A 16,067-nucleotide genomic window follows, 5' to 3' on the forward strand; every position below is an offset into this window, starting at 1 on the left:
GGATTTGGAGGAGCATCCCGAGCCTTAAACACGCCTCTGCTGCTCAGTCCTGCACCGACACCGTTACAGGACGTGTATTACTTATGATTTCATACTGTAGAGGTGGCAGGACCCTCGAATAACGCTCACAACCTCATTATTGTGTGTATTTGAGCGGATAGTGACATTGGCGTTATGAAAGGTGGTTTGGACTTGTTACATCAGCGTTATTTGATCACATGGTTCGTAACGGAGCGACGAGGATGAAAAACGAACTGAGGTCACCGGCATATATGAGGAAGTTGCGCAAAAACCAGATTCTCAGTGCAGCATCCTTCAACAAACACTTGACACTACAGATAAAAAGTGCCACAAGCAGTTTGAGAGGCTTTACATCAAATAAAGTGTCAAAAGCATGAAGGGCCCTTCAACTTCTTCACATTTTATGTTAGACACGTAGCAAAAAGTGGTAACATTTGCAGTTTGTCAGCAGTGATGTAAGGGAAGAAAAACGTGCAAAAAAAGCTTAAACTCTTGCGCCTTTGTTAAAAAAAAAGTGAGTAAAAGCAAACATAACAGTAAAAACGTAGCGGTAGCATCATTCTGTGGGGATTCTCTTCAGAGAAGCTGGTTAAAGTTAATAGGAAGGTTGATGGAGCTAAATATAAGAAGCTAAAAATCTGTGATTATATTTAACTGATATGTCAAAATAATCTGTGAGAAGCACTATTTTATGGTGTACAGTGAATATAGCAGTTACTACTACCTTAAACATAGTGCCAGAGCTGCAATGGTGTGGTTTAGATCCAGGCATATCCATTTAATAAAATGGCCTAGTCAAAGTCCTATAGGTGTAATTCCAATTGAAAATCTGTCAATACTTGAACATTGATTTGACTGAGCTCTTTTGCCCAGAAGAATTGGCAAATATCTTAGTTTCCAAACGTCCAAAACTGCTTCTACAAAAGTATTGACTCACAGGGGACTGAATACAAATGCGCACCACACTTTCCAGATTCTTATGTGTAAAAATAAAACAAAACAAAAAAAACAAAGTAAACCATTGTACGCTTTTCCCTCCGCCTCTGGTCTGCTGTATAAAATCAGAATAAAATAAAGTAGAATTGTGAAAATGTGAAAAGGTTCAACAGAGTCTTGCCAATGATTATTTTGGCAAGATTCTGTAAGCTAAAAATTGCAAATGGAAAACCGGCAAAAGATAACAATGGAAGCATTAATAATACTAATGTATCACAATAATAAACAGAAAGAGTCCCAAATATTATTAAAAAAAATAGATTTTTTTCAAGTTAGGATTAAAATATGAGTAAAATGCATAAGTAGAAGACTTTCTAAACAAAAATTAGCATTCTTAAGCATAATGCTTGAAACATTTCCATTTACAAAAGCAGCATTTATTCTTTGCGGTGCATGAGAAGTGGACAAATTTAGGCATTTGATGTCCTGCGGACGTCTGATAACGGACACACACCCACAGCAGTTGTCCTTGGGACTCACGCAGCTCAGATAAGAAAAGCAGCCGAACCAACAGTCAGAAATCCTCCCAGCTTTTACTTTCTCTTGCTCAGCCGCTACAATGTGAGTTCTTCTGGCTCTTCTTGTTCCTTTACGAGTCGAAATGTTTCTTCTGACTGCTTCAGCTGCAAGATGTGCTCGTCTCCTGCTTATTTGTCTTGTTTTCTTCCCGCCTCAGGGGTGTGTGTGTGTCCCTGCCAGATCCGGTGATGGCCGACCAGCCTCTCTCGCAGCCGGCCGACCAGCCGCTGACAAAGTTCCCCCACGCCGGCCTCCCCAGGAGGAAAGAAGCCCTGGGAGACGGCCTGCAGGCCCGGGGCCAGTGGGCCAGCAAGGCCGAATTCCTCCTGGCGGTGGCCGGGCAAATCATCGGGCTGGGCAACGTCTGGAGGTTTCCATACCTCTGCTATAAAAATGGAGGAGGTGAAGAGAAAAACGATTTTATTTTATTTTATTTTTTTGCATTTTCCGTTGTTGTTTTGCAGATCTCTTTAACCTCTTGTTTGTGTGCAGGCGTGTTCTTTGTCCCCTACCTGCTGTTCCTGGTGCTGTGTGGCATCCCTCTGTTCCTCCTGGAGACCTCTCTGGGGCAGTTCACCAGTCTGGGAGGGGTCAGCGCCTGGAGGACCATTTGCCCCTTATTTGGAGGTGATCCTATTTTTAAGTCATCAGTACATGCATTAATGCATGTACTGTTTGTGTTTGGAATGAAAAGTGATTTTGCATGAATTACTACATTAATGCGGCGTAGCATGGAGGCGATCAGTCAGGTTGCTTCAGTAACAGCTATCAACTCATCTGCATTTATCTGTTTTGCTTTTGCATCTTTTCCTACCACACTTTTTCCTTCCACTAAGCTTTCAGTTAATGTGCTTAAATATAGCAATCTGTGTAACTTTTGTGCAGCAGTCTTACTAATACCAATTTTTTTATCTTTCTTTTTGGATTTGTTTGATATTCTACTATCCCGTCATTCAGGATATCAGCCCCTCTCAAGAGTGAAATCAAATAAATCCCTTTTAAGCTATTAAAGAGAAACTACCAGCTGTCTAAAATCTCATTTAACTGTTCCATGCATTTTATTTTGCAGCTTCTCTTCTTTTGGGCTATCGGCCCCTCAGAAGCTCTAGACGATATAAAACAAACTTATCTGAACAGGAAATTGGGGGATAAAAAAATAAATCCTCGGCTGTATGGGAACGTCTAGCTCCACTTTGCAAACACAGGGGAGGGAAGAGAGGATGATAACCTTGACTTTAGACACAGATTTGGAAGAGTTCAAACACAGAGGTAACATCTTAGAACACTGGACCCTGTTTTTGTATGTTAGAGAAAAGACAAATACAAATGCATGCTGATCTTTCATATTTTTATTTGTACAGAACATAAAAAGCAAGCTATTTTGTGTTGGGTTATTGCTTAAAAATATATTTGTTTTGTCCTTTGTGTGCTTTTTGCACCTCGGCGAGAAAATTGCAAACTTTGCTTTGCCTTATGCCAACTCCCAGAACAAAGAGATTTGTTCTTGTCCGCGTGCGTTTCTCTCTGGTCCGCACTTTTCAGTAGCAGATTAAAGGACTGAATTTCATTAGCAGACTCAACAAACAAGCTCTTTATCCAGACAAAACAGCCTTCTGTCCGTAACCCACTCAAGATCATCAGATCCTTCATTCCTAATGAAGATACACGAGGTGTGGGCTGCAAGCCTGAAAGCTGCAGTAAAAAAAAAAAAAAAAAGACGCTTTCATCTCAAACCCAAGTGACTTGGAAGTGATGTAACCTTCCTGTCGTGTCCCTGCAGGTCTCGGCTACGCCAGCCAGGTGATGATCCTGCACGGCTGCGTCTACTACATCGTCATCCTGGCCTGGGCCCTCTTCTACCTGTTCTACAGCTTCCAGGCCGAGCTGCCGTGGTCGCACTGCAACAACACGTGGAACACGGGTCGGTGACGGCGTCGCAAGCTGCCGGTGAAGCGGTTTTGTAGAAATTTTAAAGGTGGACGTGTTGGTACTTTTTGCAGACGCGTGCTTCTTGTTCGATAAATACAACCAGACTGCCAACGTGAGCAGCCTGCCTGTGAATGCCACCTCACCGGTCATGGAGTTCTGGGAGTAAGTGTAGAAAAGCCGGCATGCCGTTTACAGGTATAGTCGGATTGATGTCATCCTCATTGCGTGTGTGTGTGTGTGTGTGTTCCAGACGGGAAGTGCTCCGCCTCTCAGGATCTTTAGATGAGCTGGGTCCGGTCAGCTGGAAGCTGGCTCTGTGTCTGGCCGTCGTCTGGCTCGTCTGCTACTTTTGTGTCTGGAAGGGTGTGAAGTCCACCGGAAAGGTCAGCAGCAAACTGATAACATTGTTTTGCACTTACAGCTCTCATAAATACATTTATTCGTTAAAAGATTGCACCGAAGTCGAAATGTAACGGAGTTAAAACCGAAAGGATTCACGGTTCACTACCCCGGTACAAACTGTTTGTTCATTTATCGGTCTCTTACGAAACAAAGTATATCCAGTTGAAACCAGATATTTATATCTTCTTTGTAAAACAACACATGGTTCTTATTCTCACTAGCTGCACTTCCGTTGACCATAAATTTGTTCATATTGGAGTAACGGAAAATAAATTTACCTAATCGAAACACGTCAATTATCGAAATCAGTGTAGTCCATAGAACTGCGATAGAAACACTTTTTCAAATAACAGAAGTGTTGCATCCCTGAGGAAAATGTGAGACCATCAGAAAACAGAAACACTGAAGCAAAAGGCAGCCTGGAAACATAACAATGACTCAAAATATAAGAGTCAATCTTCCAGGAAATGCCTGAGCCGTGACGAATGTTTTGTAGCGTCTTTTCGCTTTCCGTAAGCTGCTGGTTTTCTCTGCCAAGCCGGAACGCTCACATTTAGTCGGACACAATTACACCCAGTACCCCAACGCTCTCTAATTACTGGGTCAATCATCTTCTACTCCAATTAAGCCTGGGAACCAGCCTCCAAACCCCAACTCAGCCAGCGCATCATTTTCAGCACGCATTGCTCAGGAGTCCTTTCAAAATGTTGTTTTGTTTTTGTCCTATTGAGTACTTTTATTTCATTTTCTGTACCTATTCCAGCTGAAGAAGTGAATAAAGACGGGTTTATGTAGCGTTTGCGTGTCTTTCAGGTGGTGTACCTGACGGCCACCTTCCCATATGTCATGCTGCTTGTGCTGCTGGTGCGCGGCGCCACGCTGCCTGGAGCCACCCAGGGCATCATTTACTACCTCAAACCTAACATCACCCGCCTGGCTGACCCTCAGGTGCACAAACACCCCTCATATTGTACAGATTTATAAGAAATTGTATTTAATTCTATCCATTCATTCCCTCTTCTTCTTCTCTCTCTAGGTATGGATGGATGCTGGTACCCAGATATTTTTCTCTTATGGAATCTGCTTGGGAAGTCTCACAGCCTTGGGCAGCTACAACAAATACAACAATGATTGCTATAAGTGAGACTCACACACACACACACACACACACACACACACACACTGAAATGTAAGATGTTAGCTCCCACCGGTCAGATGGCTTCCAGAAGGAATGGCAGGAATGGGCAGAGAAAACACTCCGACACAGCCACACCTCAAAGAAAATCCCTCACTGCCATGTTTCCCACAGTCTCTCGTTCCCACACACACACACACACACACACACACACACACTCTCAGCCCTGAGCGCCTCCACAGTCTCCACATCCATCTCTTGTTTTGCAAAACTGAATTTTTTCTGTGCTCAATCATGGGGCGTTGCATCATGTTCCTTGTTTGTTTCCAGGGACTCCTTCATGCTGTGCCTCCTGAACAGCAGCACCAGCTTCCTGGCCGGTTTCGCCATCTTCTCGGTTCTGGGCTTCATGGCTGAAGAGCAAGGCGTTGACATAGGCGCTGTGGCTCAGTCAGGTGAATGCCGGCTTTCAGAGGCACAAAGTCTTTTAACACGTCGTCGTCTGATCCTTCTGAACTCTGAAGAAGCTCTGCGGACATTTTGCACAATTTGGTTTTGAATTTAAAACCAATTTAGCATCATCGTCTTATTTAGTTGAATCCAAATAGGCAGAATTAAGCAAAATGAACTCTTAAAAACTGTTTTTTTTTATAATTAATAAAAATAACTAACACACTTCCTTCAAAGCATGCAGCAAAAGTTAACCCTTTTTATTTGCTTGTTTTAGGGTTGTTTTTTTTTCTTTTTCTTTATACATAAAAATTAATAGTGCATCAAAGTCAATAATCAAATGTTTTTATCGAAATTATTTTAGTATTTTATAGAATGTTGATAAAAAGCAGAGCTGTGTGAACGTACTCACACTTTAAGGGTTAAAATCCCAAAAATATTACTTATATCAATCAGTATTTAAGAATAGGTTTAGGAAGTTGACTTGTGCTGAAACTGAAAACAATAAATAAATTTTTGGAGCATCATTTGCAAAACTGACATAATTTCCTAATGATTTCAAGTGTGATTTATTTACTTTCTGATGTTTAAGAAGACTGATGTGCTGCAAGTGGGAAGAAAATCTACATATACACAGCATTATAAACCTATTAATGGTTAAAATTGCAACAGTAGTAATAAAAGCAGTTGTGTTAATGCCTTTCTATGGTGTGTTGTGACAGGACCCGGTCTTGCCTTCATCGCCTACCCGAGAGCCGTCGCCATGATGCCCGTTCCTCAGCTCTGGGCCGTCTGCTTCTTCCTCATGATCATCATGCTGGGTCTCGACACGCAGGTAGGCGCTCTCTTCTTTCGTATTGTAATGTGACGTCAGCGGAATGTGTATCTGTCAGCTCACACGCAAACATTTTCCTCTCCTCTGGGATCCAGTTCGTGAGCCTGGAGGCTCTCATGACTTCGGTGACGGACCTGTACCCCCACGTGATCCGGCGTGGATACCGCAGAGAACTGCTGCTGCTGTTTGTGTGCGTCGTGTGCTTCCTGATTGGGCTGGTCATGGTCACGCCGGTGAGTTTTATGCGACTGCGGTGTCACATGACCTCAATGAGTTTATTGAAATTCATTAATGATGACTCTGCGAAGTCATTTTCTATAAAAAGTCTGATTTCTGCAAAATAAGAGCTACAAAAACAAGACGCCCATGCTTTTTCTGAGTCGTTTTCTTCCATGACATGGAACTAAGGAGTCTTGCTGTTGTTTTTCTCTCTGTTCTCTCCATATGTTTCCACCTCGGACAGGGTGGTCTCTATGTGTTCCAGATCTATGACCACTTCTCCTGCAGTGGAGCCAGCTTGCTGCTTCTCTCCATCTTCCAGTCTCTGGCCATTGGCTGGGTCTATGGTATGAATCCAGCTCTTCTGCACCAATTGTAACATTCAAGTCAGGGTAGAAATCGGTGACAGTATCAATGTCAGCTTTTTGCCTGACATTGTATGATGTAAAATTACCCCATGTCTCCCTGAACACAGCATTTTCATGGTGAAGCATGGTGCTGGCAGCATCATGGAGTGAGAGACAGGAAAACACTTAAAAATACATCCAGAGATGCAATGGAGTGCTGGTGCCCTAGTCAAAGTCCAGAGCAATCCAGACTTCAATTATCTCTGGCAAAAGTTTGAAACATCTTCATTGTTTTCTGTTTCCGTTGAAGCTAATGCTAACTAGCTGCTAGCATACACTTGCTAGCTAGCTAGCATTTTTGCATCTACCATGGGTAAGCTTAGATTTATTGCCAGATGACTGGATGACATTTGTCTTTGCCTCTGGCTCGTCTCTGTTGCCAACCCTTGGATGCTACGATCATTATGTGCAAAAAATCTGAGCACTGCTTCTATTTAAAATATGCACATTTTTTTGTAAATTTCTGTCATGATGTAGATGTAAAATTTCAAAAAGCCTCAAGTTTGAGTTGGTGAAACCTGCAGAAACTGAGTGTCTAAATGTGCAAAGCTGAAAACTTGCATCCAAAGTACCGTATTTTCCGCACTATAAGGCGCACCGGATTATAAGGCGCACCTTCAATGAATGGCCTATTTTAGGACTTTTTTCATACATTAGGCGCACCGCATTATAAGGCGCATAGAATAGACGCTTCATACTCTATTATTACACATCCACATTAATAAAGAAATGGTCCCCGAGTACTTTATATAGTAGGCTGGCCCAGCCGTTGTTTCACTCACGGTGTTGGTGTTGCGATATTATGCCCAACTGCTTTCTGGGTAACACAGACCAACCGACACGCTGCCGCTGCAGTCTCTGTCTCTCTTCCCCTGCCCCTCCCCCCCTTTAAATGTATTATCAAACTTTATTAACAAACCAGTGTTCTGACAACTATCCCAGCATGCACCGCGCACCACTTCTTCTACGGGGGAAAAAGAAGTAGGCGGCTGCTTACCGTAGTGGACCAACTACGTAAGCAGCCTACTGCATGTCTGTGTAAACATGACGTCTTTCATTTCGATCTGAGTTAATTAGCGTAGCATTTCTGCCGGATTTTCACAACATATCAGCCACGACAATGGACAGGGGAACCAACAAGTTCATGTCATCTTTTTTGGACGACATCAAGGTGTTTGAGCCACTGGATGCCTCCAACATTGTGCGCGTCACAGCTAAAAGCTACCGATAGATGAGGAAAACAGCAGATCCTCACACCCTCAGCATAAATATAGCTGTGGACAAGATCACTGATGCCTGTTGTTCTTGCAAGGCTGGGTAAGTCGGCATTCATGGTTTTGAATGTACATTAGCATATGTTTACTACTGTAGCTTGTGTTTGTGAGACGGTCACGCACGTGGTAGCTGCACTGTGACCTAAAATGGGCATTAGCCAATGAAACGCGGCCCCTGTGGTAAAGTCCGTTGCTGGACCTGTTGTGGCTCAATATTGGTCCATATATAAGGCGCACCGGATTATAAGGCGCACTGTCGGCTTTTGAGGAAATTGAAGGTTTTTAGGTGCGTCTTATAGTGCGGAAAATACGGTATTTATCCTGCATGTGTACACCACACTTTTCAGGTTTTCATAATGTTGAAAATTGTATCATTTTCCTTCATCTGCTCCTTTGTGTTGTTGTCCCTTAAAATCTCAGGGGTGTAAATACAGCTGCAGTGCTCTATAAATAAGGAGTCATTTATTTAATAACGTTTTTCCATACTGAGCTGTTTTCCCTCCTCCTCTTCATTTTTTTCTTATCTTATTTAATGCATCTATTCCTCTCTTATTTAACTTTTATAAATGTTCCCCCCTCCCAGTTAAATTTCTGTCAGAATTAGATTAAAATGCTTTCATTGATGAATGTGGTCGGCTCTGATAGAAGCTGTCCACCTCCCCTCCTCCTACATTCCACTTCCAGTCAGGAGTCGGTGTATTAATCTGGCTGCAGTCTTCCTCTGCTGTCAGGAGGCTGGCTCCTGGCCAGATCCCCCGTCTGTCTGTCTCCTCCGGGCCCTAAATCTGCCCCTGGGCCCCTCTCAGGCTCAAGCCAACGGCCCCAGGTAGCCTCTATCTCGGGCAGAAATTGGTCTCCTAAAGCGGCACGAGACTCCGTCGACTTAAACGAGAGATGGGGGGGAAGTTGTATTTTCACAATTAGCTCAGCCAGGTTAATGTTCAGCATTTAACTTTACAGCTGTTGGAGGAAAGCGATGAATTGTTGTTGCGGGGGATCAGAAAAGGGCCGAATCGGTTCACGTTGTGTGTTTTTGTTTGGGTACGAAGCCAGACAGGTTTTATCGCTCTCCCAGCAGTTGAGTCGGCGGCTTTTGGGTAACACAGCGGTCAGGACTCTCGGCTCGTTTACAGCTGTGGGAATCTACTGTTTTTAAGGACTCTACTTAACATATAGTCAAGGAGTGCATTGGTTTGAACAGGTGACACCAACTGCTGAATAAACTCTTTTTTTTTTTCCTCATGTCTTTTTCTCGCTTTCTCTGCCGCCAAGTAAAAGACAGCAGAATCTAAACTCTTTTTGTTGTTACCGTGTTCTTGTTCATCAGGAGCCGAGCGTTTCAGTGGCAACATCAGAGATATGACGGGCTACAGCCCCCTGCCTGTCTTCAAGCTGTGCTGGAAGTACCTGACTCCGGCCGTGTGCACTGTGAGTAACCTCTGCCTGTTGGCAAACCTCAGTCAGAACCTTGAAGGTCCACCAAAATATCTGGACCTCTATGTGGTAGACAAAAAAGGAAAAACTCTCTTTATGCAGAAAATTGTGATGAGGAGGCTGAAATAAGGTATGCAACAGCAACAATTTGTGGCTTATTTGTGGCTTGAGCAGAATTCCTCGTCTTTCTAATTTAATTTTTATAGATTTCCAGCCTGGAAAACTGTGGGAATGGAAAGCTTTGTGCATTACCAGACTCTATTTCCCATCTGACTGTGCAAAATATATACTTTTTCCATCTTTTAACCACTCCTCCTTATGTCCATCAGTCCAATCATCCATTCAAACATTTATCCATACATTCATTGAACCATCCAGTCAACCATTTTTCCGATCAAAACACTCCATTCTCAGTCTGTGTCCAAACATTCATCTAGTCATAGGTTAGGTATTTAAAGTGTTGCCTCTCCAAAAATATCTTCAATAAATTCAGTCTTCTTTAGTATTTCTACTTAAAATGGGGAAATTAATTGAAATTTAAGTCTAGAAAACGTTTGAATTTGGACATTAACACCCTGCTTGAAGCCAGGTTGACCCGTTTCCATATGGTTCTCTGTTATCTGGACGGCCTCCACTGCATCGCAGATCAGTGCCAAGTTTACAACATTCCTCCAGTAGTTGCTGTCAGGGGGGAAAAAAAAGCCATTATTCAAGGTAGTTGGGTGCAGCCTTGTAAAAATGGGAAAAATCCCGCCTGACTGCTGCCGTCTGTTGTGGAAGCGGCTGAGGAGCAGCGCTGCTTTGCATTCCAACGAAGGAATCCATCTGTTGTTGTTGGAGGTTCGTCTGGAGAAGGAGCGTGATCTCATTGTCTAACTGCATCATGGAAGGTTTTTTAGCACATTACCAAGGACAGGTACGGGCGTCCTTCAGCCCTTACTGAATGACTCCAATAAAAGTCTTTATTCCACTTTGAGCATGTTCCACAATCTTTCTACGAGAGTCATACAGTTAACATCCTTTACCTTCCACATAACTGAATTGTTCTCTGACAATCCACAATGAACAAAGTTTAGTTGTTACATTGTTTTTCCCATTAGGTGTCTCCGCAGGCTGCAAGCTGAGCCAGACTTTAGAAAGTGCTTATAGGGGCAGTAGTCCAGGGTGTCAATTTGTTGAGGGGTGCCACAGATTTTTTTTTTTTTTTTTTTTAACGAAAGCATATTTTTATGTCATCGTACTTTATATAAGTACAGTTCATACCTAGTTAACTTCCCAGATGGTACTCTATCCACCATGAAGAGATGAAAACTAGCATTAGCTGTTAGCATAATGTTAAACCGTTTCAGCTGAAGGGCATATTTACGACATCTGTGATGTTTTTCACCAAATTACAACAGTAATGCCTTTTTAAAACTTTTATCAGCTGTTAGATGTAGCTTAGCATGCTAGCTTGACATTTATTGATTCTAACCAGAAAACAAAGCACAAGTTAAAGTGTTTGAGAAACTTTTTTTGTTTCCTCTCATGGGCATGGAATAGTTTGCATCAAGAAGCATCTAAAAAAAATGAAAAAATATCCACAGAATTTATTTATTTTTTGCTACACACAAGATCCACATATTGATGTTATTTGGTGTCATTTTACATTTTTAGTTCTTATCTTTTAACCCTTTCTTCAACAATTCATCAAAGAGTCATGTCCCTCCATCTTCTTTCAGGCTACCTTTATTTTCTCCCTGGTGCGTTGGTCTCCTCTGAGCCTGGGGAAAGGACTGGTGGCTCCGGTCTGGGCCACCACGCTCGGCTGGATCCTGACCCTCTCCTCGGTCTCCCTGCTCCCCATCTGGGCCGTGTACGCGCTGGCCACCACTCCAGGAACCCTGCCGCAGGTGACTTTTCTCGACGGCAACTCAAAGACAGGAAAGATGGGATTTGTATCTTTTCTAACTGGAACTTTTCCCAACTCCTTAGCGCTTCCATCGCCTTTGCACCCCAGCCGAGAAGTCGTCTATGGCCTTCCAGCACCTCTCCACCAACGGCTCGGCGCTGACCTACAGCCCCGTGCTGCCTCTCAGTGGGAAGCCGAAGCAGCAAATCGTAGAGCTCCTCCCAGAAAAGAAGACATGACGATAACGAACGCTTTGTGGCACTGTACGCTGCTCAGCCAATCAGGTGTGCCGAAACAGAACAGCTGATCACAACGGAAGACTTTATTTCAAAAAACGTTAAAGGAGAAATGTTATAATTTACCAAAGAAACTCCGGAGTCAACAGTTTGGAAGAATTATCAGAGCGTCTGACCCTAAACTGGGATAAAACTTGATTGGCCGTTCAGATCAGCCACGGTTCCTGTTCATGCCCACCAGAAACAGCACACACTCCTGAATCTTAACCATTTTTGTCTCCGTACTTGCTATTATACGTTTTCATCTAATTTTACAGTTCAGTCACTGTACTTGAGGACCATGTAACAACAACAACAACCCCTAGAGACGTTCCCTTTGTTTGGCAGCAGCACACAGTCCTCAGCTACACTATACTCTCTATGAGAGACTCAGAGAGTGTTAGCATGTCTGCTGAAATGACTCCATGAGTCAGACATGTGATGTCAGATGATTTATCTGGAGATTTTTTGAATTTCTCATCCAAACCAAGTGGAGTCAATACTCGAGTTGCGTCCACTAAATGCCACTTTTGCTGCGAACACCTGAACGACAACAGATCTGACTGAAACGTCCACTAGTTTGTGTTAGTTTTGCTTTTGCAGTATTTCTTCAGAAACGGCATAGACGATCTTTTAGTGGGCGTCTCCAGAGTAAAAACTTCAGCACATTTATTTCAACTGTTGTAAGCAATAATTAACAGAACATAAGCTGGGCAATGTAGTCATATTGATTAAAAATTAAAACAAGGGTTGCTGAAATGCTTTCCTGATTATTCGGTAGATTAAAATGAACAATTAGTCAAACAGGTCAACATGTCAAATTGAAAAGCCACTGAAAGGATATGTCGTAATAGAGTATGTCTTCTTTGAAGGTCTCTGCAAACCTCATTTAAATTAGTTTTTAAAAAACTACTGCTGCTTCAAAGAACAAAAAAAAACTATACAATATTTTTTAATGTCTGCACCAAATGTTTAAGTTTTTTTGTTGTTATGATTGGGTTTTTTTTAAGATGTTTGCCTGTATTGTTCAGTGTTTCAGTGATGTCAGGTAAATAAAGAGGCTTAAAATAGCAATTGTAAAGATGAAGGGGGCGAAGGGAAGGAGTAAAGTTACAGCTTGAACATGCCTATAATTATTAGCATTACATTTCCAAGTGAAGTTTGCACAGTTTACAATCCTCAAGATTAAACTTTAAAATGTTTTTTATGGGATATTCTCTAGAGCTCTAGAGCTAAAATATCTGAAGAGATTTGGTTCTTTTATTTTCACAGTTTTATGGTTTTTACAAAAATTCCAATTGAAATTTGAAATAGAACAAAAAAAAAACAAATGTTCCGTACACGATGCAAAAATTGTAGCTAAGTTAATCTCAAGCCAGTCTCAAGAAATTTTATAGTTTTTTATCCTTTGTTGAAGTAATAATGAATGAAGAATAATGTTTTCCTGTTAAATTGCATTCATTTATGAATGCAATATATATAATTTCTCTCTTAAAAGTTTACTTAAATCCTATAAATTCTGAAAACATACTCTTGTGGGGTTTTTTTTTAACAAACACTCTTCTAACCCTTCAAAGTCAACATCAGCATAAGATTTTTTTTTTATTATTATAAGTGGGAGTGTCTCTCAACAGTGTGACAAACAAAATGAAACCATTAGAAATCATTTTAAAACTATCACACAAACTTCAAATTTATCCTGTTCAGTTTAACCGGCAAAACAAATCTGGTAAAGGGAAAATACAAAAACTAACATTTTTTCCACCAGGTTGCATAAGTGTGCACACTCTGAAAATATTTAAACTTTGCAGGAGCACCTTTTGATTCAGTTTCAGATTCCAAATATATCAAATTATGCGATTTATATCTGGACTCTGGTTCGGTTATTCCAAACTGCTAGTATGGTGTTTTTCTCTGGTGATGTGCTTGAGTTTTTTGTGCCAAACCTTACCTTTAGATTCATGCTTGAAACTTTGCTTGGTGTCATTTTGACCCTTTGCGGTATTTCTGGAAACATTGAGTTTAGCTAAAAGGATGCAGATGTCAGAAACATCTTTTATACAACTCCTAGAACACAAAAGCTGCTTCAAGAAGGTCAAATTTATCCCCCGAGGCTATTTCAGCTTTTCATTTTTATATATATGTTTCCCTTCATTAGATTTGTCCCCCTTTAACTGCTCAGGATATATAAACTATTATAAACTGAAAATGTTTGAAATACACAGAAATTCAACAGGGGTTGTGTACACTTTTGAGAGACACCGTATGTGACAGAATGAGAACGTAAACATGAATTACTGAAACCATTTCATATTTCTGTTCTGTACTTTAATGTCTGCCTTGATACAAACAGCAAGTTGTGGTTTTTTCTTGTTGATGTCATTTCTCATCTAAACGTGTGTAGGTTTACACAGTCAGACGTGCTTTAATAATTCATTATGGGTGATCAGATCAGCTTTCTGTACTGTAAGTCCGGGACAAAATGTACTGTACACTAGGATCGCTTGTTTACATCTCTGAAATCGAGTGGAGTAGAAGCACTTCATGACCAGGTGTGATGTTTTAAATATGTAAGAGGTCATGTAATCAAACTTAGAAAAAGCTGTTTTTATAACCAAATTTTTATGTGCGTTAAGCCTTTGCATCGACTCATCCACTTGTTATCATCTGTGTTTACAGCTGTGCCTCTTTTGTTCCCTTCTGAATCAATATATACGCTGATTGTGGAGAAAAGGGTCCATTGTGTCTGTTTGTTTCCAGACGAGTGTCAAGCTGTGTTAAAAGTGGATGTGCCAGTGTTGAGGCATGATGTACTTGTGGTCCTAGTCACACCGTCACCACGGCGACAGATGTAAAAGATGCCCGGAGCGCACCTTGCAAACCGAGACTCCTCATACTGATGGGAATTGTTCATTTGGGCGTCCGCGACGGGATGGAGAGGAAGCAGCGCGTGTGGGCAGAGGAAGTGGAGGGTGTCATGGAGACCAGAGACGAAGCGGAGGGCGGCAGCTTCAAGCCGACAGAGCCCGGCGGTTATATAAACGGCTCATCCTGTCAATTAGCCGTATTGGATTCCCTCTCTGCTCAGTCGCCGCGGAAGTGGGCCGGTCCCTGCGCGCACGTGGCTCGGCACGTTCACGCACACACACCCGACTTGTTTTGGTCTGCCACATCATAGTGCAGCCAGCTTCCCACGTGTGACTCTGGTGATTTTGTTTGTGTGTGTGTGGATAAACGGGGGTGGTTTACGTCCATATGGATGCCTTGGCATAGACACATCTCCCTTTTCAGATGATGGGAGGATTAGCGTGTGAGATTCAAAGAGGAGAGAGGCAGAGAGAACCAAAGCTGTGTGTTGTGTCAGTGGAGCTTTGAAAAGATGCTCTGGGATAGTCAATTTCTGCTCCAGCTCAGAGCCACTTAGTTTGCAGCTGCATCATCTGTCATCACAGCTTGAGAAGCAGAGCCTGCCTCCTTCCAGAGGTACGACAACTCCAGTGAGCTTAGGGGCATCTCACCGCCTCAGATAGTGCACTTGGCAGTTTGGTGTAAAGGAGAAGCAGTTTGTGGGAGGGGGAGGGTTGTGGTTGAAAGAAAAAGGAGATGGGCAGTGGGGGTGGGAGATACGTTGCATAACAGGAGGGTGATATGGGCACCAAGTTCAACTTGATATTGGATCCATCTTGGTGTCAGTCATCAGGAGAAGAACAGCAAGAATTTTATAACATGGGGTCATGAACTGAAGTGCCTCCATCACTTGACCCTCCTTCCCATCTCCATATGAAGTTCTTAGGGGAAGGTTCTAAAGGAAAAAAAGAAACTGGGCTGTGTTTTACAGAAAGTGGATTAATGAGGAGAGCCAAAACTTTTCCACCACCCTCCCACTCCCTTCTCCATCCACACTGCCCACGCTGCCGATCAGTCATCCAGAATGCTTCGGATTAAGAGCTTAGAGGACAGCCGACACGGCCTCCCACCCCTTGACGTAGCAAATTTGAAACGTAAGGTCACATATCAAATTCCACATCAAGTGATTGGTTGGGGAAGGATTGGGGGCTCATAATGGCCGGTTACCTCTGTTGAGGTAGCAGTCTGTAAGACGACCCTAATTATATTGACGAGTGGGCTTTGCACACTTTCAGTGTATTTGAAGTGTCTGTACTGCTCAAAAACCTTTGACATTTTCTCTTGCATGTCAAAGAAAACTTGTTTTCTTTGACATGCAGGTACAGTTTTTATTGAAACTGTACCTTTTTAAAACTTGATATACCTTACTAGGG

The 16,067-nt window shown here is 42.3% G+C and overlaps 1 protein-coding gene and 1 long non-coding RNA gene across 2 annotated transcripts; one reads left to right on the forward strand and one right to left on the reverse strand.

The window, feature by feature from the left end:
* Nucleotides 1-1,372: 1,372 nt before the first annotated feature.
* On the reverse strand, nt 1,373-2,115 carry LOC148160742 (uncharacterized). Its single transcript, XR_015765580.1, has 2 exons — nt 2,049-2,115; nt 1,373-1,921 (listed from the first exon to the last, which is right to left on the reverse strand). It is a non-coding gene; the product is annotated as an uncharacterized LOC148160742 (long non-coding RNA).
* On the forward strand, nt 1,516-14,520 carry LOC106927428 (sodium- and chloride-dependent GABA transporter 2-like). Its single transcript, XM_015002981.2, has 15 exons — nt 1,516-1,578; nt 1,694-1,938; nt 2,029-2,163; nt 3,317-3,457; nt 3,537-3,627; nt 3,716-3,848; nt 4,681-4,815; nt 4,904-5,007; nt 5,333-5,457; nt 6,175-6,287; nt 6,383-6,520; nt 6,751-6,853; nt 9,515-9,615; nt 11,343-11,513; nt 11,596-14,520. Coding segments are annotated over exons 1-15 (1,893 nt in total). The 5' UTR covers nt 1,516-1,576; the 3' UTR covers nt 11,752-14,520.
* Nucleotides 14,521-16,067: the final 1,547 nt, after the last annotated feature.

This window comes from Poecilia mexicana, unplaced genomic scaffold (genome assembly GCF_051168715.1).
Source record: "Poecilia mexicana isolate PSO_F unplaced genomic scaffold, ASM5116871v1 scaffold_2, whole genome shotgun sequence".
NCBI lineage: Eukaryota > Metazoa > Chordata > Actinopteri > Cyprinodontiformes > Poeciliidae > Poecilia > Poecilia mexicana.

What these genes read in the sequence shown, in the direction of transcription:
- LOC106927428 (XM_015002981.2), top strand. An exon ending in CTGCTATAAAAATGGAGGAG is followed by an intron (nt 1,939 to 2,028) that starts GTGAAGAGAAAA and finishes GTTTGTGTGCAG; the next exon opens with GCGTGTTCTTTGTCCCCTAC. An exon ending in TGCTGGGTCTCGACACGCAG is followed by an intron (nt 6,288 to 6,382) that starts GTAGGCGCTCTC and finishes TCTGGGATCCAG; the next exon opens with TTCGTGAGCCTGGAGGCTCT.